The sequence below is a fragment of the Leuciscus leuciscus genome, assembly GCF_965113295.1.
Source record: "Leuciscus leuciscus genome assembly, chromosome: 4".
Taxonomy (NCBI): domain Eukaryota; kingdom Metazoa; phylum Chordata; class Actinopteri; order Cypriniformes; family Leuciscidae; genus Leuciscus; species Leuciscus leuciscus.
In genome coordinates this window covers 8,979,159-9,004,883 of record NC_138728.1, presented here as the reverse complement: position 1 = coordinate 9,004,883, position 25,725 = coordinate 8,979,159, and the positions used below count along the sequence as shown (strand labels likewise).

Here is a 25,725-nt window from a genome sequence, read left to right as displayed (position 1 = left end):
AGATGCGTGTATGGGAGTCGATACATTGATGCAACCCATTGTGGGTGGGAGTAATAACTGTTTGCATACCTGCCATCCTGCCTGTGTCATCTTCAACTAATTAAAAATCAAATTGCCCCAACAATTGGGGCAACATTCTGCATTAGCCTGACAATACAGTGGCCAGAGACACTCGAGAGGACTTCAAAGCCCAGCAGGGTGAATGGAGCTTGTGTTTGGTAGGGGGTGCTGGTGGTCCTCAAACCCCCCGCCCATTTTACAGACATCCAGCTATGACCATCATGGTACTCTCGCTGACCCATTGAGGTGAAGGGGGAAGAAATGAGAGAAAAACATGAAAAGAGAACAGATGAGAGAGCACTTGGTATAGGAAAAGAGTCCAGGTGGTTTTTGGGAGTTAGTTAAATGGACTGAAGCAACATTCATACACTGAAAATTCAGTTCCCAGACTGTCTTCCCTGCCTCAAAAGCTTGAAGTCAAGATTTAGAGAATATGCAACACGCAGAAAAGTAAAATTATTTTAAAATAAATACTTACATTTCTTTGTGAATTTTGTTTATAATATAAATTATGCAAAAAAACTATTTGTATAATTTATATAAATAATTTTACAATTTACACTGCTGTACAAATTTTTGGGCCAGTAAGATGTTAATAAAACCATTGAACTGTCGTGTATATGCTATATGTTAATATATATATTAAACAATTTATTCAGTATCTCCTTTAAGGAAAAGTAAAAACAGGTCAAATATAAAAGAAAAAAACATAGGTACATAGATGATAGATTTCCTAAATCACCAGGTATGAACAGGTGAACCATAATGATTAATAAATTCCTCCATACAAAGACCTCTAATGATTTCCGTTAAAAGCTGCACTGAATTTGATTTAGACAAATTATCTGCAAAGAACATCTCATTTCAACATCTTATACTAACAAGAGAGATTCAAATACATGATTGTATGATATAAATCAGATAAATGTGCTAAAAAGTTTGCTTTTTTGATAATTTCGTAATTTAACATACTAACTTCGCCATCCCTACTGAAAATTTAAACTATAAACTAATTTTTACTGGTTTTCTCTTCATCCTTAAGTTGAAGTCAGACAAATCATGGTTTAAAAAAACCACATTCATCAGATTGTCCAACACATGCCAGTTTCCCTACAGAAATAATCTCACTCCTAACAGACCATTACATTCTTTAGCACTTCATTGGTTTTATAAGCCAAACAGCATTGAAAAGGTCACACTATTTTAAAAAGACCTCATCTGTATGTTTACAGTGCCAGGGTGACACAGAATACGTCCCTTCTCCTAATTACCGACTCCATAAACCCAGAAGACTCCATACACACACCAGTGTGCCAAACACACTGTGGTACACTTCTCAGCTGGAGTGGGCTTTAGGAAGCAGGGGTCAGTTGACTAACGACAACACCAGACGAAGGAACGAGAGACAGACAAACTCACTTTAACTGCCTCAGAATGGAGAGACTGGAGAGAATGAAATAACAATCCACCATATCTAATAAGCCGAGGTTCATGTTTCAGAGAAGAGATCTTCAGAAGGTTTCAAGATTCAAATTTGGTTTCAAAAACACCATAAATGTATCATAAAGGTCGTCCACTTGTAATGGATTTTTCAAGTATTCTGAAGAATTAGGAATATAGGGTCAATCATTTAACGGGATAGATCACCCCAAAAAAAAAATTGTGGCATTATTTACTCACCCTTATTGCTCCAAACCTGTACTACTCTTTATATATTCTTCAGAACACAAAAGATGATCTTGAAGTCAAAAAATGTTGGACCCCATTGACTTTCATTATATGAACGACAAAAACAACAACAACAACTACAACAACAAAAGACTTTAGGCTTGGGTTTTAAAGACAAGAGGATTAGTAAATGATTTCCCTTTTTTGAGTGAAATTTTCCTTTACTAGTCCAATCTATGCTAAACTAATTGCTTTAGCATCAGAGTCAAAAAAGGGGTGATTTTTTTGCCACCGCAGAGCTTTGATGGATGATGAGGGTTGTAATGACAAACAGAGAGAGCGTTGAGAAGAGGAGAGGGAGGGCAGATGGTGGACGTGGATGTCGACATGCTGTAGCTTCAAAAGAATTCCTGTGAGCTGCCACCTTGCCTCCCCTGTCCCTTCTGCGCTAATGTTTTCCACAGTAATCCACCTAAAGCAGGACAAAGAGACGCTCTGAGTGTCTGAATACGAATGTCTTTGCAGTTGTGTAACATCTCGCGGCATGTTTATATGACGGCGTGTCAAGTTAAAACGAGACCCATGCGTTCTGTTCCACTGCTGTCTTAACGCTTGTGTGAACCGCTCCATAGAAGGATTGTGGTGTAAAAAGATGCGCATATGCAGTTGGAAAGAATTAAAATCTCTTGCATCGTTTTCCCTCAAGACCACCCTATGTGTCTTGGCGTGAGATAGAAATACAAAAAAATGGAAAACGAAAGAGTTGACTTTAGATTGTGCCAACATTTGAAAAGTTCATAAATAACAATATCTATGTAAATCAACAGAACAGACGCCAACAAGCCAATCTTATCCGTTATGTCTGAATGTCACCTCGAAGCTTGAAAAACACCCATCATATGCAGGGGAACAGCTCCAGAATTATAAAACCACATTGTGGCTTCTGCTCAGAAAAAAAAATGCTTCCTAGTCAAAACCTATTCAATCACAAGCCATATGTCAACACAGAGATGGGGAGAACGTTCCCTGAAAGTCAGAAAACAGCACCCACTTTCATTTAAAAAATTGCTTTTAATGGTTTAGACTAATGATGAGAGAGACAGAGACAAACAGAGACAAAAACAGTTGAAACATTATTAAAATGTGTTCCTTTCTGTTCAACAGAAGAAAGAAAGTCATCGTTTTGGAATGACAAGGAGAGTAAATAACGATTTGTAGTTTTGGGTGAACTGTGTCTAATTTGTGCTGAAGAAACTAATGTCTGTAATATTTTACAAACCACACAATTACGTTTTATTGAAGAAAAGGTCAGGTTTGTATTTTGTATAGTCAAATCTTATAAATATGTATTCTAAACTTAAATCGTATAACCTGGAGGAGCACACATACACACAAACACACACAAACACACACAGACACACACAGACACACACAGACACACACAGACACACACAGACACACACAGACACACACACACACACACAAATAAACAACTTTTGTTCATTTTAATGAAAACTATACTACAGAAATTTCCTAAAACCCTAAATCATCATCAGGGATGTTGGGTAATGCTTCATGTCACCCTTAAATAAGTGAATGAATAAAGGAGATGATGTGTTGCAAACAAAACTTTTCCAGCTGGATGTAAAACAGCGGACAATTCATCAAGCTTAGTGCTCGTATTTATATGCTGGATGAGGTCAGGAAGTCATGTGCGTATTAATGAGGTACACATGGTGAATTATCTTTTGACACATATGGATATCTTTTGGTCACTCCATCAACAGAATGTTGCTTTCTGAATATACCCATGTGAACGCTAGTCAGTAAATTCTGATGCTGCTTATGGTTTTAGGATTGTGTCCCTGACACACAAAGAGAAGAGTTATGAATATGTTTGTCTCGCTGTAAATAAAGCCTCAGACAACCTTTTGATTTGTCTTTGAACAGGAAAGTGATAAAATGCTCGATTTCCAGCCCATTCTCCCCTCAAGGGATCATGGGATAAATGAAGGAATGTCATATGTAAGAAAGGAGCTGTTGCAATTCTCATACACATTGAAGATTGGAGATCAAAATAAGTCCTCCAAGACAGGACACAGTCTTACCAATTGGTCCAATTGGTAACAACTATCCCAAATATTCAGTCAAAAGCCCGGTTTACACCTGACAATAATATTAGTCTAGGGTGATCCGATCACAAGTGGTCAGCCCAGACACATTAACATGCTTTGTGCATGTTAACATCAAGCCTCTGGTATTCAATAGTTGGATAGCATAGATCTGAATAATTGAGAACATACAGAGGAATTTGTTTATCTCCTGTTAATTTTACAAAAACACAGCTAGAGAATGAGATTGACCCATTAAGAAAACTCACAGCTCATCACTTGGTAAGTTCTGAAGTCCTGAATCTTTTCAGAGAACACTCCAGTAACTTATGCTTAACTTATGATGCCTGAATCCAAAAGTGGTTGATGCTCACTGAAGCTCCAACCAAACAGGAATCCCTAAGGATTATGCTGTCATCAGCTCATTATCACTAGACATACACCATAAAACACTTTCATAATGAGCTAGAGATCCACAGAGTCACGAACACTGTCGCTTTCTCTTTTTCTTGTTCACTCATTTGGCTTTCCCCCCCCATTCTGTTGCATCACTTTGATCCAGAGAAGCATGACATACAAAGAAACCATTGAGTAGTGACGATTTAAAATACTTTTTGGAATAATATTTAAAACATATCTAATTCAGTAACAAAATTAGTGTTTTATTGTTGGTCCCTTCATTCATTTGCATCCCACTCAAAATGTTCATAGATTTCGCTGTGTGGGCTTTTACATTTAACAATAATTTGGTAAAAAAATAATACATGTAGGTAAATGTTGTTGCATATAAATGGCAATGATTAAATTATTTATCAATGTGTTAATAACCCCCCCACACACACACACACACGAGCATGAGTCAACACTGTGTGACAGAAACCTGCTGTGATCCAGTATAACTCTGAGTCTACGATCAGTACTATCAGCTTGCACTGAAACCTGAACATCCACAAGAAAGAAAGTGACTGTGTTAGATGGACTGAATCCAAGATGTAAGTAAACATCCTCAAATTGAGAGTTTCTTGGTTTAAAACCAGTTCTAAAGATTCAAGACTACTGAAAAAAAGGTATAAAATCTGTCACTGGGGCGGTATGTACCATTTAGGTACTAATATGTACCTTTAAGATACTAATATGCACCGTTTAGGGGTAAATAAGGAACAAAGGTGTACCTTTTGAAAGGGTACCACCCCAGTGACAGCTTTTGTACCTTTTTTCTGAGAGTGTAGGAATGTAAGCCGACAAATTCCTCTTAGACAGATGTGTGTATTAGTGTCTGAGTTTAGAGCAGGAGTTGGTGAGAGTGTGTGTGTTTGTCCTGCATACCTGCACAAAGCTGCACATCACATACTCATCAAACATTGGCAGACTGGGCCTGCTTTCGCGGTATATGTGCAGAGTGTATATCGTCATGACGACAGGCTCGGCCTCTGATTCGTCCATCACCAGAATGTTGATTCTGCTGTTGCCCAGGCCAACTGGATAGTTTGCCATTCTGAAGGAAACAGGGGAAAGTTCTGAGAAACTCAGTGTACCCGATCACTTATGCGCACACACACTCACAAACACACACACCCTTCACTTTTGGGGTTATTCTTGCTGCGACAGGGGAGGAGGATTACTGTGGATTAAAACTGGGTCCCAGTCAACAGGTGACCCCTCACTCGTGGACAAATAAGTCTGTGCTTTCACAAAACCTTGAGAAAAAGAGACAGCCCAGACTGATTTCAGACGGATCCATCAACCCTCTGCTTTCTATGAGTAGAACTAATAACCTTACAATTGAGTCTTTCTCTGAAAGGCTTCACTGTAAAAAGTGGGAACTTGCAGTTGTTATTTCAAGGAGTTATTTATATGTAATCTAACCAATAAAATTACTTTCATTGATATAATCTAATGAAGTCAGGTTGATATATATACAGTAGTCAACATTTGAAGTGGATCAAAAAAGTTCATCAAAGTTGTCCTGAGACAAGAACGGGTATTGTTCAAAATTAATGTATAACTTTGATGAAAGGTTTTGATCCATAGATATTACATAAATATTATTAGTAAAATATACATTATTGAACATTATAAAAATAATTCATATCCATGTTATTTGTTGACTGTGTTATTTATTATTATCATTAAAAAAATCTTTATTAAATACCAATTAAAAGCCCAATAGCTGCTTATTATAATCTTGGGTCAGGGTCAGCTTTAAATGTGTAAAAGCGCTTTTTCCCCCTCTGTGGGTATTAGAGATCATAGGCTGTAATGGAGTCCAGTAGACAGTAATCAGGGAATTTAAATGTGTGTGTGTGTGTGTGTGTGTGTGTGTGTGTGTGTGTGTGTGTGTGTGTGTGTGTGTGTGTGTGTGTGTGTGTGTGTGTGTGTGTGTGTGTGTGTGTCTCGCCATGCATGGGAAAGCAAATTCAGAAATTAATCTGATAAATCAATCAAACGGTGAAGTGAGTTTGAGCTGACACATAAGAAGCTAGATCTGATTACCAAGAAAAAAGCAGCGACGGCACTAAACGTACCGCATGCCCTTTGTTCATTGTTTCCCAGCTCAAGCTGCAGTGTTTTACAACACTGACTGCATGGCTGCTCAGTCCACACAGTAAAGTTTCTGTGATTTGATGCACATAACATTAATCTCTTAAATGTACATTTGAATGCCACAATAATTAATTCTACAATCTGGCCATTGAGTGTGTGGTTATGCCATAAAGGTTTGGTCTACCTGGGTCCACGATGTTCGTCCAGGTGAATGTGACAGTGTGGACTGACTGGTTCTGGCCAGATATGAATGGTGATCACATCAAATGGAACCTCGGCTCGATATTCCTTCGTCCATGCGTTAAACGTCGGCATCAGGGCCATCGGAGGGTCTGTGTACAACTGCCTCAGGTGAGGATCAACACACCTCCCTTAAAACAGAAGGCGCATTTAATGGTTTTATACTGATTACCAGTGCACTGTAAAAAATAATTGTCAAAATAATGTCAAAATAATTAATTGGTTTGCGTAGGGTAAACTTCAATTAAACGAATTAGTTCAATCAAATTAACTTTTAACTTTTATGAGTATTTAACACTTTATTTTTCTTTTAAGTCCACAAAACTAACACATTTTAATACATAAATTGTTTCATTTAATTTAGACAGTTAAATTTGACTGAAACAGGGCTGGAATTTCTATTTCCCAGCATGCTTTACCATGACACTCGAAAGGGTGAGTAAATGCTAAAATTAAGTATTATATATTTTTGTTAAGTGGGAGTTTTAGAAGTGTTTATTGTTTTGCTAAGCTAAGTTAAATGTACGAATTAACTTACTCAAATTTTTCAAGTTAAGAGCAAATAAAAGTATGAGTACAAAATATAAATCTGCTAGTTCTGCTTTCTTAAACTTTGAATTTCTTCACTTAAAATTTGTATGTAACTGATTGCCTAATTTTTTTCAGTTTTGCCAACTTCGGGTTTACAGTGCAGTTATTACACTGATACATGTGTTTTTATTAAGTAAAAACAGTAGGTGCTTTATAAAAACAAATGTTTATTTGTAATTCTTATAGTCAGGATAATGTTACCACATGGTACTTGCCTTTTCTTGACAGTGAATCTGATGCCTCTGGGCTCTTTGGCTCATCCAAGCTGTTGGAATTATAGAAAGTACAGCGATTTTAAGTCGAAAACTCAACAAGTACTCTAAAATGCTTTATTAATGCAGGTGATTGGAAGAATGGTACGTTAGCAGGTTGTTTTCCAGGAATAGCAAAAGCAAGCATTTTATGACTTTCCCCTCCTCATTTTAACATAAAAACAATCAGTGTTCAGAAAAGGTGTCTTAATTTGTTTGAAGGACATGACATGATAACGATCCTTGCTGCAATTATTCCTCAATGTAGTAAGATGCTCAAAGACTGTTATAACTTTGTACAAAAGAGCTTTTTTAAACCATTTTTAAATGAAAGAATGTGAAATTATGCTATTCTGAAAATGCAAAAGTGTATTTGACAGGTTTTGTTTTTTTATTGTAAACCATTTCAAATGAATTATTGCCATTACATAATAATAATAATATTAACTAAAAGAGGATAATTCACTCAATAGGGCTTTGGTTTTTCTCAAGTTTTTTTTACAGTGACAGATGATGTGCGAGAATGAGAAAATTAAAAGGAAAAAAAGGTAATATATAAAAGTAAGACATCAGGAGGTTTGGGAGATATTGTGTGAGAAATACTGTAAAAACAAATGTTTTGACTGGACTGCAGATGACCTAATGCACCACAGGCTTAAAACAGGACATCACTAAGAATGATTGAATACAAAACAATTTGTATGAAATTATCTCCGGACCCTTGCAGAATTTTGCACGCCTGCAGCATAACTCATCTCATCGTTGGAGAAAGGATAAGGCTTGATGATATAACCCGGGGATTCTGCAAATGTGTCATGATGTGCAAGTATGTGTGTAACCTTTCAGTCTGATGTCTTCTCATGTAGTAAAGACTGAGTTCTTGGAGCATGGCCATGAGAGCTGGTCTCCATCCATAATCATGTGCGCTGAGGGACTCTCCCTGGATTAGATCATGGCGGAGATCATCAGGAGGAGAAGATATAGGGTACAGCTGCCAACACACACACACACACACACACACACACACACACACACACACTTGATTTATTTAACAGACAAAAATGCACAACAGGGACATACAGGTTTATTATGCGATAAGTTTACATGGAAAATCCTTCAAACATTATGCATGTTTGCATGTCAAATTCAATTACATTTATGCCTGTTAGTCCATATTAATAGGCATATATACTATAGCTAATATGAGCATTTTTAAAAGTACATAAAATGTGTCTTTACCAGCTGGAAGGGTCCTGGTCTTTTGAGGTGCTGATTAAACTGCCGCAGTAAATGCATCTCATCTGGAGGCAGACACAGACCGTTTGGCCCCTCACAGTCACCGTACTGCAGCACGAGTTCAAATAATTAGGCCACAATTAATGATTAATGATAAAAACTATCGATGTGCATGAAAAAAAGAAGACAAGGAAATTGAACTAAATAAAAAATTGACTTTGTAAGGCATGGGAAATGACTTATTTGACATTTTAATTCCCTTTTTATTAAATAGGCCTCATTCATGAAACACAAGCAGAATTTTTTTTATTTTGGACTGAATTGAATGCATTTATTGCAAGAATGGGTTCATAAAATTAGTTCTACTCGTGTTTCATAAATGTCTTTTTAAATTTACATATGTTTAAAATCCCACAAACTCAGTGGCGGTTTTATTTTACATGGACCAAGTTGCCTCATCGGGGCAAATATGGTAAGATAATATGTCTGAATATATCTCGGTAAAACCTGTTATTGGACATTTTAATTCATCTCACAGAATAAATGTTCTGAAAAATTTTTTGGGATGTGCCTACATCCACTCCAAAAGGAGTGAGTCAGGACACATAAAAAAAAGAGAACTGTGTTTATTAATTAACTTTGAAAACATAAGGACAGACGGACGTCCGTTTTACCTTTTGGGTCTCTTCCTGCGTGCTAAGAGGTGAACTGGGCTCACTGTTGCATACTGGGAAAAGCAGTTTCAGCACATCCTCCAGCATATACTCTTTGGCTATCTGTCCGTCAAAGTGAGGGTCCTTCATTCCATCAAAGTGTAGATCAGTCTGAAGCTGAGACAGAAAGTGTGTGTGTTGATATGCTGCCTTCTAGTGGTCATATTGAGAGCTTGCAAGGGAGATCATGGATGGGTGTTCATTCTTACCTTCACCACCACTGGACGAAGAGAAGCGTTATAGTGCAATGAGAAGGTCATTAACTGAAAACACAGCTTACACCTATAAGAAAAAAAATTAAATAATCAAGATTTTATACATTGAGCTGATCAACATATATATTATAAAATTATATATACAGTATAGCCAAAAGTATTATTAATAAAACAAATGATTAAATCAATGGCTTTCAAGTTAAATACAGGACAAACACAGTTTTAGTCATGCATAAAAAATAAAAAAACATTTATCAGGTTTAAATATTTTGGTAACACTTTAAAATAAGGTCAACATTAGTATTTGTCCTATTCTTCTGCAATCCAGGTTAGTTTGAGCTGCGCCCTCTACTGTACCGGTGTGAATTTACATTTCCTTCAACCTAAGGCTTTTTATTATTATTTATTAGTTTATTAAAAACAAACAAGCATGCCCAGCTCAGATGAGAAAAAGTAATGCAAAAGAAAAGCAACATGACCTTCCATAAAAAGAAACTAGGTAATGCAATTAGTTACTTAATGAATTACTTTTAAAAGTAACGTTCCTCAACACTGATAACAAATATATTGCCCAACGCATTATATGATTTTATTTTATTACTGTAAAGTGTAACCTTTTATAATCTGTTGTTATATAAAAAACAAAAGATACACTTTTTTAATATTACAGTATGTGGGCACTTTCTGGATGATGTGTGTTTATGACCTTGGTGAAGAGCTGCTCTCCTTTGTGGATAATAGAGCAGCTTTCAGGATGTCGCTGATAACATGATTCATGTGATCAATGGCTTGTTGAGAGAGCAAAAGACCCAGTCTTTCTCTAAAGAATACCTGCAACTGAAAGAGAGAGAGAGAGAGGTCTGACACAGTACATAAACCTAAAGATGAAGAGCATCAATAACAGAGAGATCTCATCACTCCATCATTCAGCATCCGTTCAGTCTCTCTAAACGAACTGAGTAGAACACTGCAAATTCTACACTACAAAACCTGTTCATCAATACGGATTTACCAGTGACATGCTCTCCCACATGGAAAACCGGCTTCAACTGTCAACAAGTTTTAGTATGAGTTGTCACCACCTAGTGGAGTTATAAAGGATATTTACAGTATAAATACATTTTTCTGGGTGAACCAATTACATAACTATAAAATAATTATTTAGAAGTCAGAAACATTTCCTATTCAGCTTGTGTCATTTAAAAAAAAAAAAAATTTGCATAGTGTTTAGCCTATGCAGTTAAAGGGATAGTTCAACCAAATATTCTGGTCCCCACTGACTTCCGTAGTATAGAAATAAAAATACTATGGAAGTCAATGGGGACCAGAAACTGTTTGTTTACCAACATTCTTCAAAATATCTTCCTTTATATTCAACAGAAGAAAGAACTTCATGCAGATTTGGAAAAACTTGACGGTGAGTAATAATGACAACTTTCATTTATGGGTGAACCGTCCCTTTAATATTAACTTTAATAAATCCCAGAGTTTTCATGAACATCTTTGCGAACAGTAAAAAATATTAAATGTGTATTTGGCACGCTAACTTTGTGAGTGATCTGTACACAGTATCATCACATGAGAGAAACCATTCCACTGTACACAGCAGTGCAACAGACAGAGGAAGTTGATGAACCCACCTGAAGAGTAATGACAGAGCAGTACCGTTAGAGGGCAATAGAAGAACTATTGTTTATGCTTGTGAAATAACATTACTAGACCACACAAAACCTGTACTAAACCATCTTAATTAGGAGCTACCATAGACATAACTCTAACCCTAACATTATTTTTAATGAAGATGACACTAAGGAGAGATTTTGTCACAAGGACACATTGTTGCACACAAACGGTCTAAGACAGTTTTGCATAAGATCGTGATCTATATCACACGGCGCGCACACACACACACACACACACACACACACACACACAGGACCAGAGGGGAACGAGCAGACCTTTATGAAGGCTTTATAGTGATCTGCTTGTTTGTCAGGACTCTTTTATCAACCTTTGAAACTCAGTAAACATGATCTGTCTCATATTAGATCTCAATGTGCCCTCCAGCTGTTTACAAGACTCTGACTGAAGCCTCTTAAGTAATCTGGCATCACACACACACACACACACCAATGAGAGTAGTGTTTCACAGCTGCGTGGAGGCCTAATAAACATCACATGAGGAATAAATGCTTAGCCAAGCCTTCATCATCAGTAAACTGCAGCACAGGGACACACACTGCAATATTAAGACTAGAAAAATCGCATCTGATCTGATTTAAAAAATATAAATGCTTATCAAAATAGCCAAAAGGCACCTAATAATGATTTCTAAGCTCATTTGAGTTTTGACATGCAGATATTGTTTTATTTAAACTGTAATTGTTTTACAGCTTTCTCACTCTAAGGAAAATGTTTCCTTACCTCAATAGCATAACTAGTTTTATCCAGGTGGGTTTTGACCAAGGCTGTGCGGTGGACGAAAGCGGTCAGCGGTGTTGCAGAGGTAACCAGGACGTATACATTTACAGTAGCATTCAGGCCCTGATTGTCTGAGCGTGTGATTGGCTGCCTCCTGTAGGATACAATCACAACAACTCTGAAGAAAAACATTTTTGGTTGGCCATTTCCCTCAGATGTGGCATGACTTACTGTTGATCTTCTGCAGTGTTAGGGGTTCCCTCTTGTGGAGATGTGGAAAAAGCACAGGCTGAAGGGTGTATGGGTAATGTCACTCCTGAGAAAAGAAAAACAGAAGGCAGAGGAGAATAGAGTCAGGCACATTGATTTCCTCTGTGAGGAAGACGCATAGCACATGCATCGACATGAAGGCCAAAACTACTTCAATTCTTTCCACAAAGACCTCCAGACATCTGTCAAGAGATCCCACGTTAGTGAATCGTTGAGTCTCACCATGTTTCTCACATGCAGGTTTTGCTTCTGTGATAAATAAACTGAAGCTCTGCTCCAAAACATAGTGAGCTGCCTGTCTTACTGCTAACCGTCGACACAAAGCAGCCTCATAACCTCATAAGTGATTGATTTTGGACGCACTACATAGGCAGAAAGTGCAAAACAAACATGAAGCGCAAAAGAGACTTTAATCTCAGATTATTTAAATAGAATTTGACATTAGCATGGTGCTAAGCTAACAGCAAGCTAGTCAGAAAATTTCACTGCACACAAATATTAGGTAAAAAAAAGTACATTTTTATTTAAAGTAGTTAAGTTAAAAGTAATTAACGTTTTCCTCGCTTCATCTGCCATGTTAGAATGACTTTCAATGTCGCAATGCATTCCTTTCTCCATGAAAAGGTGTGCAATTCTGCCTCAGAATTTGGTTAAAACAAGGTGGGTCTCTTATGGTCACCAAGCCTGAATTTATTCAATCAAAAATACAGTAAAAACAGCAATACTGTGAATATTACAATTAAAAATAACTGAATAACTTCAGAAATCATTCCAATATGCTGATTCAATGCACAAAAAACATTTCTTCTTCCTATTATTATTATCAATGTTAAACATAATTGTGCTGCTTAATATTTTTGTGGAAACCATGATACATTTTTTTCATGATACTTTGATGAATAAAAAGTTCGAAAGTACAGCATTTATCAGAAATATGTTGTTTGTAACAGCTAATGATAAATGTAAAACATCCTTGCTGAATTTGAACGGAAGTATGTGTTTTGCAATATGGACACATTCTCAATGGAAACATTGTTAACAAAGAGACTACATATCTTCATTCACTTCTGAAACTGCCAGAAGTTGCATTTTAGAGTGACATGTGCCAGACGTGACACGACAAAACAACTAGCGATAAAAGCTTCCTCTTCAAAGCAGCCACATTCACAACAAGTGATGAGTCTCAGTTCATTTTGTCAGTCTCTTCGGTTTGTATTTCTGTGGTGGTGCACAAGGCTCCATTGCTAGAGCCAGATCACGGTCCTGTGAGGCCATTTGCATTGTATAGGATCATTTGATTGCAATTATAACTAACTTGAAGACCAATAGAAATCAAAGTGTGTGCAGTGTGCAAATGTGTGTTTATAGGCTTCATATCAACACATGCACTCAGCATTTCTGAGTGAGAGAGTGATTTGGCACTGCTGTGCGAATATAAATTCCTTCACTGATTCCAGTCCCTGTGTCACCATTAAATCAGAAACACACACGTGAGAAAGGATGCCACCATACCACACAACTGAAGCAATGCTTAAGACCCTCAAACATCTCTACATTACACATCTCCAAACCTTGTTCTGTTAACCCACACCACACCAGCCTTGGGCCCCGTTTCAAACCCCAAACCCTTATGAAACACTTGGAAAAACATCAGGATCTCTGTAACTCGGGCTTCTGCCAAAGTCCTGGTCACTCCCAACCCAAATGTGTGAGCTATGCTGAGTTTACATTCAACTTGGTGACTGACCCGTCCATGTCATGTGTATATTTGTGCACCCTACTGTACGCCTGCCTTCAGATATGATTATAAAGAGGACACAACCTTGCCTAGCCAAACCCCAAACACCAGGACTCAATCGTTCTTGTTTCTGTGGGCGACGGGCCAACAGGAAGGACAATATTGTTTCAGAGCCGGAGACAAAGCCTCCTTTTCTGAAGCAGGGCGGTCTTGATGCCACAGGGGCAGCGGGTGAAAAATCGGTCATTATTGTCACAAAACATAGGCACTGTTATCCTCCTCCTTTGAGGTCTTTCAGTGGTGATGCCCATAATTGGTTTAAAGTAGTTAAATTAAGCATGATCAAGTTCAAAGAGCTTTGTAAATACGGCGTTCCTCTGACATTTAAGAAAATTCACTATTGCTGAAATTAAATGTCATTTATTATTTGCATTTACCTTTTAATAGCCATGCAACATATCACCCTTGACACTGACTTTTATAAGCAATTACAGAGAAAACCTTAAAACACTCCAATACACTGCTGACAGAAGTGCGTCACTCACTCACTCACACACACGCACAAACACATGCACAAACACACACACATACATACACGCGCGCGCACACAAACACACCACACACACACACACACACACAGCGCTGTCAGAGATGTCAGTTAAATTGAGAATGGACTTTGTTTTTCCAACCAATTTAAATGATGAAGCTTTATTATAAGGAATTCGAAATCCTAATGAAAGCCAAAGGGCTCCAAAGGGATTGTTTTTGACCCAGTGTTGTTTTTGTTAACTTTGGCAATTTAAATGAAGCTGAAATAAAATAAAGTATTACAAAAATAACATAATTTGACAAAAATAATAACATAAACATAAACTTAAACAAAAATGAGAAATGTTGCCTTGGTAACTAACTGATAAGTTTAAGATGAAGTACTAAATTAAATTGTAAAAATAAATATTACAAAAACTTATAAAAATAACAAAAGCGCATACAATTACTAAAACTTTAATTTAAATTTAAATGAAAACTGAAAAGATGAAAAATATATAATTCAAAATATAAATAAATTCAACAATAGTATATAATTAATACTGACCTTCATTAGATGAAAAAAAAAAATGGTTAACACTCTTTCAAATATATATATATATATATATTGTGTTCCACAGATGAAAGAAAGTCATACAGGTTTGGAACAACATGAGTTGAGTAAATGACAGAAATTTCATTTTTATGAGAACATTCTGCAAAACGTCTCCTTTTGTGTTCCACAGAACAAACTCAGTCAACACTTTAAAAACAACTCATATCATGTTGTGGCTGCAAATATTAATGTCTCAGTATCAGTGTTAAAAACTAAAATGCCTGGAACATTCCAGCTCACCTGACAACTGGCTGTCCGTCAAAAACCGGCAGACTCCGCCCATGTCCAGAAACGCTCCGGCAAAGGCTGGTATTATGTTAACCTGTGTGAAGAGGTCAGAGTTTAACCAAGACCACCCTGATGGATAGTTTAAAAACCTTTAAAACCGTCTTTCTGCAATGCCTTAAGATCCTGTGAGATGACTAATGGCCTACGAGCGAGAGAGATTTAATAACTGACAGTAAGTAGCAGTTGTTCTTGGATCAATTCCAGAACTATAACTGACCCAAGAAGCTCGCAACAGCTGGGATATTTAAGCAAATCTGATCATTATATTAGCATTACTAAATACAGGTTTAAAATGAATTGTAAGTAAAATACAAGAATGGCTCAAGCTTTCTGCATTTAGAGAGTGAGCTCAGAGTCGTCGAGATGTTGGAATGTTTTACTGCGTCCTGGTTTCTATAAACATTCCCTTTGAACCTCTGGACCGGATCTCATTTCATATGCATTTCAAACAAAAAGCATTTGGCATAAGCACTTGGCTTTTGTGTTTGATTTTCCTTCTCAGTTTCAGATCAATAACAGGCCATATTTTTTAAATGATTGTGCATTACATTTGATCATAAACAGGAATCTTTTGAAGAGCGCTGGATGTGATTTCGGTCAGCTATAGGGATTGGGTGGTCTTACCCTCTGGTGGTGATGCGGATGGGCAAAGTTGATTTTTCGCAGGCAACTTTTTTCAGAGCCCTTTAGACATATCAAGACAGACCAGTCTCTTCCATCTGTGTTCAAGAGAGAGTGTATTTAGCATTTAGATGAAGAAATAAAGTAAGAAAAAAGATGGTAAGATCAGCACTGATATATGCTGATGACAGTTTGCCATAAAGAGATGATTAAGGCAGTTCAGCACACACTTTTTTGGGGCTAAATCTAAATAAGGACATACATTTTTATTGTTTTTTTTAAAAATAAAGTTCAATATTATCATTTATTACTACTGTAGATGAATCCAAACCCTATTCCTAAACAACTTTTTATTATAATAATAAGGCCCCATGAATTCAAAATTGTGTGGCCCAATACATACATTTCGGTTTCACAGTAAATGTCGAAATACCAAAATGACCAGTAATGTAATTGAGTAAAGAGAACATCCCTGAATGTCCCTAAAGGGAGCTTTTGTCATATTTAGCTCACTTCTAGGGACAATGGTCCCCAAAGTATAGCTGAGTAAACACTGAAAAAGAACACAAAAACTTAAGTGAAGCTGTCTGTATTTTCATTATATTGAGATAAGGAAGAAAGCTTAAGGCTTGGAAAAATCTTCGTTCTAATAATAAAGGCGGCCAATAGTTGTGAAGTCCTTTTGCAGTCCTAAAAATGAGGACAAAAGTGGATTACATAACGCTGTGGCAACACTAAGCGCAGTCAGGAAGAAAATGAGACATAGCCAATTTTCCATTTGGAATAAGATTGCCTTTGTGTATACTTGACATTCTTTTAACTTTTTTTATTTCTTTTGTACAGCTTTGAATTAAAAGAGAGACGCTCATGGTTTCGATCAAGACATCAAAGACATGTAGCCCCCATATACGGTGTACGCAATCTCTCTGCATGCAAACATATATGATTTATGAGTGGCGTTTTTAATTCACCAAATGCTAGACCAGAGGTTCAGATGTCCAATTAGCCATCTAGAAAGCACAACATGGTCGGCCCACTTGAAACAGGATATTATTAAGGCACATAATGGGTCATATCCTGAGCTTCATTACATTACATTAACCGACCAAAAATAAATAAATAAAATAAATATATACAATTATTATTGTTGTTATTGTTAATAATAATAATAATAATAAATTGCAACCATCCAATCAGATTAAGGGTTAATGTTAGGATTACGAACAATTATAGGGATTGGACTGATTAATAGGAATGTTGTTCCAAGTCCAAAAGGATGTTGATCCAGGAACCTTCAACTTGGTTAAATCAAGTCGATTGTGCATTTGTAATGTTCATTAAAGCTTTAGAAATTTGAACCATTGTTTATTGAGCTAATAAAACTTCTTTAAATTCTTTGAGAGAGAGACTGGAAAAAGCACATCTGGTAGTTATTGTGGTAGTCAGCAGTGCTCCAGGAAATGGGCTGGTGTGTATTTGGCATGAAGTCCAAACATTTGTGCCTGAGTGCCGTCCCAGCCCAAACAACAGGAAGTACTGTTTATAGCCAAATCAGCCCTCATGTCCCTCCTGATATGATCATGATAATTTCAGCTCATTCTATACAAATAATGCTGTTAACAACACATCATTTCTAATCAATTCCATACATTTGAATTCTTCTGTTTCACGGTTTTCCCATGGTTTCCAGTGGAGTTCCAGGCCAAAGCCTAGACAACAGCCTGTGGCTGCTGCATACTAAACAGCCTATAGCAGACACTTTGCACACATACACTATCTTAGATGTTTAATGTGCCAGTAATGGAATAGCACTGGAAAGGACACTGATGCCTCCAGCGTTCTTGGCATTAAGATTAGTGTATGTATCGGTAGCGCATCTGTGTATGTTTCTGGTAAAGTTGTTTGGGTGGAGCTGTTGGCCTGATGACCTCAAAGTTCTTGATGTGGTTGGCAGGCCTGGCTGTAAATCTCACGGACAGCTGTTGACAACCTGTCTTAGTCCGCAGCGGCAAACAAACACCTGCTCAGATCCTCACATAATACACATGTACATACTTGCATGGCCTCATAAAATTAATATAAAAATAAAATAAATTAAATTAATAAATAATTTATTAAATTAAATTAAATTAAATTATGAAGTGGCATCCAAAAAAATTAAGTTTGAATAATAAAAGTAAATGCATTTATAACGTTACAAAACATTTCTCTATCAAATAAATGCTGTTCCTTTGAACTTTCTATTAATCAAAGAATCCTGTAAAAATTCTAGGTCTAGGCAAAACATCTCATTCATGCTGATACCATAATTAGTCATTCACAGTATAACATATAATGTAAACTAAATTGGAAAAATGGAAAATAGAGGCTTTTCATTAGTAGACTGACATTTGGTCCTCACTGTATATTGTTTGTATTTATTCACCCACAATAATGTGTCATTACATCATTCATTCAGCAAATGTGGTTTTCGAAAGGACTTAAAAAACAGTTATGTAAAAAAAAATTGTTTATTTTTTTAAGAAAGGGCTCGAAATCACATTTAACTATACCTCAATTTGTGTTAATAAAGTTGCATAATACTAGTTTATGCAGCAATATAAACATCAGGATGAATTATGACATAACCAAGTATCAATGGTCGACGCTATGTACGTGAAAGACATTTACAGAAACGAAACGGCACAGTTCGCTAGAGAGGCCTCCATCTCAATCACCTCTCTGTGTGCAGCCACGACCTGGAGGAGATGGGGAGGAAGGTTTTAGGACCCCAGCTGGGAATGTAAAGAGACCAAATTAACCTCTGAATCACCTGATGGTGGATGGGAACAGCAAACCTCTGAGATCATGAGCTAGCAGCACACAACAGTGCAGTTTATTACATGACTCTCTGGCATACTTGATTCTGATTGGTCAATCGCAGCATTCTGCGGTCAAATATTTTTGCATAATGAACACTTAACTATATTTGACTGTGTCCCTGGATACCAATCAATGATACCTCAACACAATAAACACACAACATGAAGACACACACACACAGCAGTCAAGTGACGGATGGCTAGGTTGGAATACTCGCATACTACGTACTATACAATATGTGCTGTGTACTGCGTACTAAAAAAATGTGAAACACTATTCAAAAATAAACATTTCAAAGAGTAGCATGCTACATTGTTGTCACATGACAAGTGTCAATCTTGAAAATGTACAATTCCTTTTCATTTTTTTGCGTAAAACATATTCAGTTCAATCAAAGAAAGGTAAGACACCAACAATTGATTATATTAAAATATATATATATATATATATAATAAATAAATAAATAAAACAGTAAAATTGCAATTGACATTAATTCCAGTTCATTCTTCACATTAGAAATGGAAAAAGTCAAGTGCATTGCTTTTGCACTGTGCTTTGGTTGTATACTACACATATTTGTGAATGTAGTTGTTCACTGCAGACATTCCATGCATCCAGAAAATTTGCATACTCACACGAGGTTCAAAAATAGAAGTTGGTAGAATGCCAGTCCAAACATACCCATCTGTCCTGAGCCCATACAGTTTATGCATGCATATGTGTGCTATGTTCTGAACAGCATATTAACATCATACTCTTACCATTTTAAGTATGCATTATGTATTCTGTGCATAATATGCACAAATTGTTCAGTATGCATAATTAAACATAGATATCCTATTACATATATGTGCAGTGACAATACACTCAATAGAATACTATATCCCATAATGCAATGCACTTTCTTGGGCTTACATTTTCAGGTCGGCAAAAAAAAACATAAGTACTTTCAGCCATGATTTAACACACAATTGAATTAAAAATGCTACATTTACATATTTACAGAACAGCATATTAGAGATGACAAATAGATGTTACTAGCTAAATGAGGTCATGTGACAACCATGTAGATTACTATAGTTTGAGGTGTTCACTGTTGCACTAGAAGACAAAACTAGGCAGCATTCAGTGTACTGTTTACTGTGTAGTAAGCTAGGTAATTTAACCTGGATTTTCACACAAAAGGGCATGATGTCGCTCTCTCACCTCTTCTGTCCTGTCTGAGAGAGGCGCTGGTCTCTGCATAACGGGCCTGATCCACTCGATAACCCTGCTGCTGTAGGACTCTCTGGTACAACTGGACCTCAGTGTCCGTCGGAGCATGTTGGCCTGTCAGAACAATGGCTTTTCCAGCACAGCTGTGTTTAGAATGATGCACCTGGGAGAGAAAGAAAAGAGGAACCGATTAGCAACTACACTTTTACATTTGAATATATACGGTTATTTCCTTTACAACTTGTAAAATGTACAATAAACTTGAGTTGAAAGTTACAAATTCTCCATGAAGTTCATAATAGTATGGAGTCAAATCCATGCCACATAATATTTGCAAAAAACTAAAGTATTGGAAAGTATGGTCTGTTGTGATCTGCATCTGGATCTGAAGACATAACCTCGAGGGTCTCAAGAACTTACACTTGACTGAAATGCAGAATAAAAAGGAGTTTCTTAAGCTTCTTTTATAGCTGTCGTTGATTTTTGCAATTGATTATATATTTAATTGTGCTCCATTTTATTTTTATTTTGTGAATCTTTATTTTTGTTTGCAAAACTTTTAAATTAAAGACTTTGTTTATCTCGATACTTTTCTTTTTCTTTTGCAGAACTTTATTGTTTCGCAAATCTTTGTGGCATGGATTTGACTCCATATAACAGGTCTCAACAGTGTCACATGTGAGGATCACAACCCCAGGGGCTAATCAGAAAGGCAGTCGAGCATTTCAAAAGTACCCATAATGCAGTGTAGCATGGTAATGACCTCTGTGGGCCGTCAGGTAGGGAGGAGGGCTGAACCCTGTTTTCTCTGAGAGCAGGATTAGATCAGAGTAGACTTTAGATGCATGGACATGTGAAGGACAGATTTCAGGTGATAGCAACTGCACAGGAGAACTGTGGCATTCGGTTTAGTTTAGCATCAGAGGAAAGTTTGACAGCATGAGTCTGATTAAATGTCATTAAACATAGCACACGATCATCCAGTTCCATGTTGCGTAACAGATTCAGAGGAACACAGCGTTATTTGGGCAGAGCTTCAGAGTGTGTGACTGAGGAAGGGAGGGGTTTCCTCTCCTTCAGCATGGATGATACTGATTCCTTTTCTTTGCTCTCTGTATGTGTTCATCTTTTTCTGCAGTCGTGCTGTGCTGATCTTCCTCGCTCTCTCTCAGTGGTCCACTCCTCCTCTGCTTGTATCTGTTTCCATCTGGGAGCTCAGCCACATTAATGAAAGGGTCCTAAACGGCCAAGTCAACCCCTGCACCCCATTATTTGCTCATTTAGTTACTATTTAGTACTATTGCTCATGCACAAATTAAGGATTCAATTTAAAAAAACGAAACAACTTTGACAAATCATTGTAAGAGAATATTGTGTATAATAATAATAATGATAATATAAAAGAGTTAGTTATACATTAAGTAATATTTAATATTTAAATATTTTCTAATTAGATTGAAGAATTATATTTACATATAATCATAATAACAATAACAACAACATTATTATTATTATTTTTATTATTATTTGTAAATACAATGCTTATAATTATAATGATAACTAGAAATGTATAACCTTTTTATTTCAACAATATTACTAATAATAATAATAAATACAAATATTAATAATAATAATTAAATAAAAGTTATACATTTCTATAGTAATATATTTATTTATTATATATATATATATATATATATATTCATTTAAATTATTCATTATTTATACATTTTTCACCTTCACATATTATTTTATGCAATATATTGGATAATATTATTTTAAGCAATTAGACACTTGGTGAACAAAAATAGTGAAAAAAATCCATATTTACACTATGCCATATCTAGAGACTTTGACCATTAAGTAGGCTAACCATCAAAAAAAAAAAAAAAACATCCATCCAGGCAAATCCCTATTAACTGCATAGCAACACGCTAGTTTTGCATGGGGCGACACCACTAAATCGATTTTTTTTTTTTTTTTCACCCACTAGAATTCCAACTTCATCATTAACTTAAAAGAAACAAGAGGCACCTCATTTCCATTCATACTTAGTTTCCCACTCTTTCTTCCCCACGTCTCCCAGTCTGTCTCTCCTCCTCCAATCTGCTCCCTCTCTCTTCCCCCTCTGTGAGACCTCAGGCTGCAGACGCTAATCTAAAACATGCAATTACTGGACTGCATTCATTTCACCCACCGTGTCTGCGGCCCAAGACACAAACATCATTACTTCATTAAAGCGCTGCCTAAAACAGCCCAGCGCTCAGAGGAAGTAATAACAACCAATAAGAAACGTCTCATGAAGAAAGAGGGAAATAAAAAGGAAGTTGGGAAGAAGGGAGATGAATATATATACATATATATATATATATATAAACCCAAAGAGCTGAGAGAGCAGAATGATACATTAACTTTAATAAGATCTGAAATTAAATCAGCTATACACAAAACATTAAATCCTCTCAGGGAAATCTTGCTTTAATTCCCTCCACATAAAAACAGGAGATGAATATACACATAAATATTAATTTAGTCCTCTGGTGCAGGGATCTGTGAAAACACAGTCACAGCTGAAATTGCTCTTTCGTGGGAAAGCATCTGCTTTTGCTTGCTAACTTGGAGATATATTTTTAATTTTTTAAGGGATATCATATGTGGGATGGTGTTGTTGGTATGTGCAACTAAACTCCAAAAGTGTTTGGACTAAAAATAATGCTACTATCTTTAGAGGCCATCCTACTGTCTCCAAAGGGTCATGACTTGTATGGCCCACATGCAGAAAAACACAAAGACATGCGTGCACACATGTAATGCTGAAACAAATCACATATGTTCTTCTACAAAAGGGTCACAAGTGCTGTGTGTACAATACAAAGAAGCAAATCTAAGCAGCACAACATCTGCACTCAAATTCAAACAACTCAATCCGCACATGCCCCCTGACACAATAAACATGATAAAGAACAGACCACCCTGATAGATATGCAGAAATCCAACACATGACCCTTACACGAAAGTGTGCTGGTACTACTGACGGTATCAGATGCTACATTTTTAGTTGTGAAGACAACCAAAACATTCAGTGCTATAGTCAAGCCAGAGTAAATCACCCAAAAGTTTTTGAGTGGTCAGGATAACACTTTGGGAGTTAATGTCCTTGCCAAATAACATTATCATCTCAAACTCTTCTCTGTTTCCTTATACTCAATTTGGAAAGGCAAGCCAAACAAAAATGGCCATTTTATCATTATTAAAGTGCTCACACGCATCAGTGCAATGGCATTTCAAAAAATGTACTTGCACAAACAGTGGTTTTCTCACAATAAACTGTAGTATTTAAACATTTATGTCGAAATAGAAAATTCTGTAATCATACCTATAAAAATCTGATTGGATGTCACATTTGGATTCAATGTTATTTTTGGTTACACAGACACTCTACTAACTACAAGTAACTTTGCATCTACGTACATGTCAACTAACTCTCATTGGAGTATTAGACTAGTACACTGCTAGTGGACTGTTAGGTTTAGGGTTCAGGTTAGCAGAAAAAGTTGACATGTAGTTTGCAAAGTTACTTATAGTCAGTAGAATATCTGTTGGGGAGCATCAAAAAGTGTTAGCAGATATTACGCAGATAGTCTATGACTGCTAGTTGACATGTAGTTGCAAAGTTACTTATAGTCAGTCGAATGTCTAAAGTGGACTATTGAAATAAAGTGTTACCTTATTAGTGTAAGTGTTACTTTTATTCTTCTAAAAAAAACTTTCTACAGAGAAAAAGCCCCTGTAATCCATATTCAATATTTATAAACAGTGCGAAGCCCAGCTGGGTTGGGTTAACGTGTCCTAGACTTCAAGAGGCCGCTTGAGATGTGGAAAGCAGAGAGAAAACAAAATGTGGGTTCTGTTAGTATTCAAAGGAGACCTCAAACTCTGCTTGTCCATGCAAAGTGAATGGTTTACTTGGCTAAACATTTGGCATTGGCTCAACATTTTATTCAAGCTTACCCCCCGACCACAAACTACTTCTCCCTGTTTTTCTGCGCTTTCCTCGTTTCTTCCTCCCCCTCCACAAATACCTCTCTCTCTCTCTCTCTCTCTCTGTGCCACTCTGGATGAGGGTTTCTGTTACCACTGGCTCCGTGGATAAGGTTCAGAGGTTAATCATGGCTGTCGAGAGGCCCCTATATATAAAAATAACCCTTTTTTACTCTCTCTCCTAGAGACGTATTCGAACGCAAACCACATCAAACACATAACATACCAAACACGCCTCTATGCCACATCAAGACCCTCAAAACAATGCGACGCATGGTGTAGAAAAGAAGTGCGCGCTACTTGCTGACCTCCTGTACTTGTCCTCTCCCCACACAGTCAAAAAGGCAGACAATAAACTCTCAGCATACTTGAACGCGCACTTACACGGTCTCTTTGGGGAGCGTTCAGGCCAACAGAGATGGAGTGCAGTTGTTCGTGCAAACCGCAGGCCTAATATAGACTATAACATGAATAGCATGTGCTAGACAGTAGGTTAACACTGTCTCCTGACAGCAATGTCACAGCAGAGGTTTGACTTGCGCCTTTTATACTGCATTCATGAATCATATATTAGTAATTCATTCAAATTATATACATTAACGCTGTAAAATTATGAGTATTAAATATTCAAAATATTTTTTCAGTATTAGATATTTTAATTATGCATTAAATTTAAAATTACATTTTGAATAATGAATAATACATTAAAAATAAAACATTTAAAATAATTAATGCTGTATTTATATTATATTAGGCTATATTATATGCCTATTATTATATTATATTATATTGAAAAAATAAAGTGCATGTAGATTCTGTGTGATTAGTATGTGATTACAACCGTCCAACTGGCTGCTAAAGTGTGATGTCTAAACACTACATAGTGTGGTTCATATTAGCCTGACATATGGCAGCAGTCAAAGCAGTTATTAACATTCACTCTGTGTGTGTGTGTGTGTGTGTGTGTGTGTGTGTGTGTGTGTGTGTGTGTGTGTGTGTGTGTGTGTGTGTGTGTGTGTGTGTGTGTGTGTGTGTGTGTGTGTGTGTGTGTGTGTGTGTGTGTGTGTGTGTGTGTTTAAACACTAGGAGTTAATCAGCTGAGAGTGAATGCAATTGTGCGATTCTGGATCACAACCAGGCGGACTCCGGTCCAAAAGCACAGACAGAAGTGACTTCGCTTACATGAATGTCCGTCCTCCATTAGTTTCTAGGGGCGACGAGACAGCAGTGGTTTATGGGATGAGAATTTTTCACTTTTCACAGTATGCACAGCAACCATGGGAATAGGCACTTAGTTCAAATGAACATTATGAATAATGTAATATGACATTATGATCATTCATACAAACATTATAGTGTTGCTAATTCTTGTTGTGAAGTGTAAAACTTGAAGTGAAGAAAGGTAATTCTTCAGTTCCGGCACAACTCTGTTACCTATGCGTTTATGACGATTTATATGGCAGCACCAGACACTACAGGGCACCGTCCGGTCTCCA

At 36.7% G+C, this 25,725-nt stretch overlaps 1 protein-coding gene across 1 annotated transcript in view; it reads right to left on the bottom strand.

The window, feature by feature from the left end:
• Positions 1-25,725, bottom strand: part of cped1 (cadherin-like and PC-esterase domain containing 1) — a 46,811-nt gene that overhangs the window by 19,170 nt on the left and 1,916 nt on the right. Inside the window, exons 2-14 of the mRNA XM_082166246.1 lie at positions 20,180-20,351; positions 16,115-16,209; positions 15,443-15,524; positions 12,282-12,366; positions 12,054-12,204; positions 10,336-10,466; positions 9,624-9,696; positions 9,376-9,531; positions 8,705-8,809; positions 8,305-8,456; positions 7,426-7,479; positions 6,568-6,750; positions 5,166-5,334 (exon numbers count right to left, since the gene is read on the bottom strand). Coding sequence (XP_082022372.1) covers positions 5,166-5,334; positions 6,568-6,750; positions 7,426-7,479; positions 8,305-8,456; positions 8,705-8,809; positions 9,376-9,531; positions 9,624-9,696; positions 10,336-10,466; positions 12,054-12,204; positions 12,282-12,366; positions 15,443-15,524; positions 16,115-16,209; positions 20,180-20,351 — 1,608 coding nt within the window. The remainder of the gene's footprint in view (positions 1-5,165; positions 5,335-6,567; positions 6,751-7,425; positions 7,480-8,304; positions 8,457-8,704; positions 8,810-9,375; positions 9,532-9,623; positions 9,697-10,335; positions 10,467-12,053; positions 12,205-12,281; positions 12,367-15,442; positions 15,525-16,114; positions 16,210-20,179; positions 20,352-25,725) is intronic.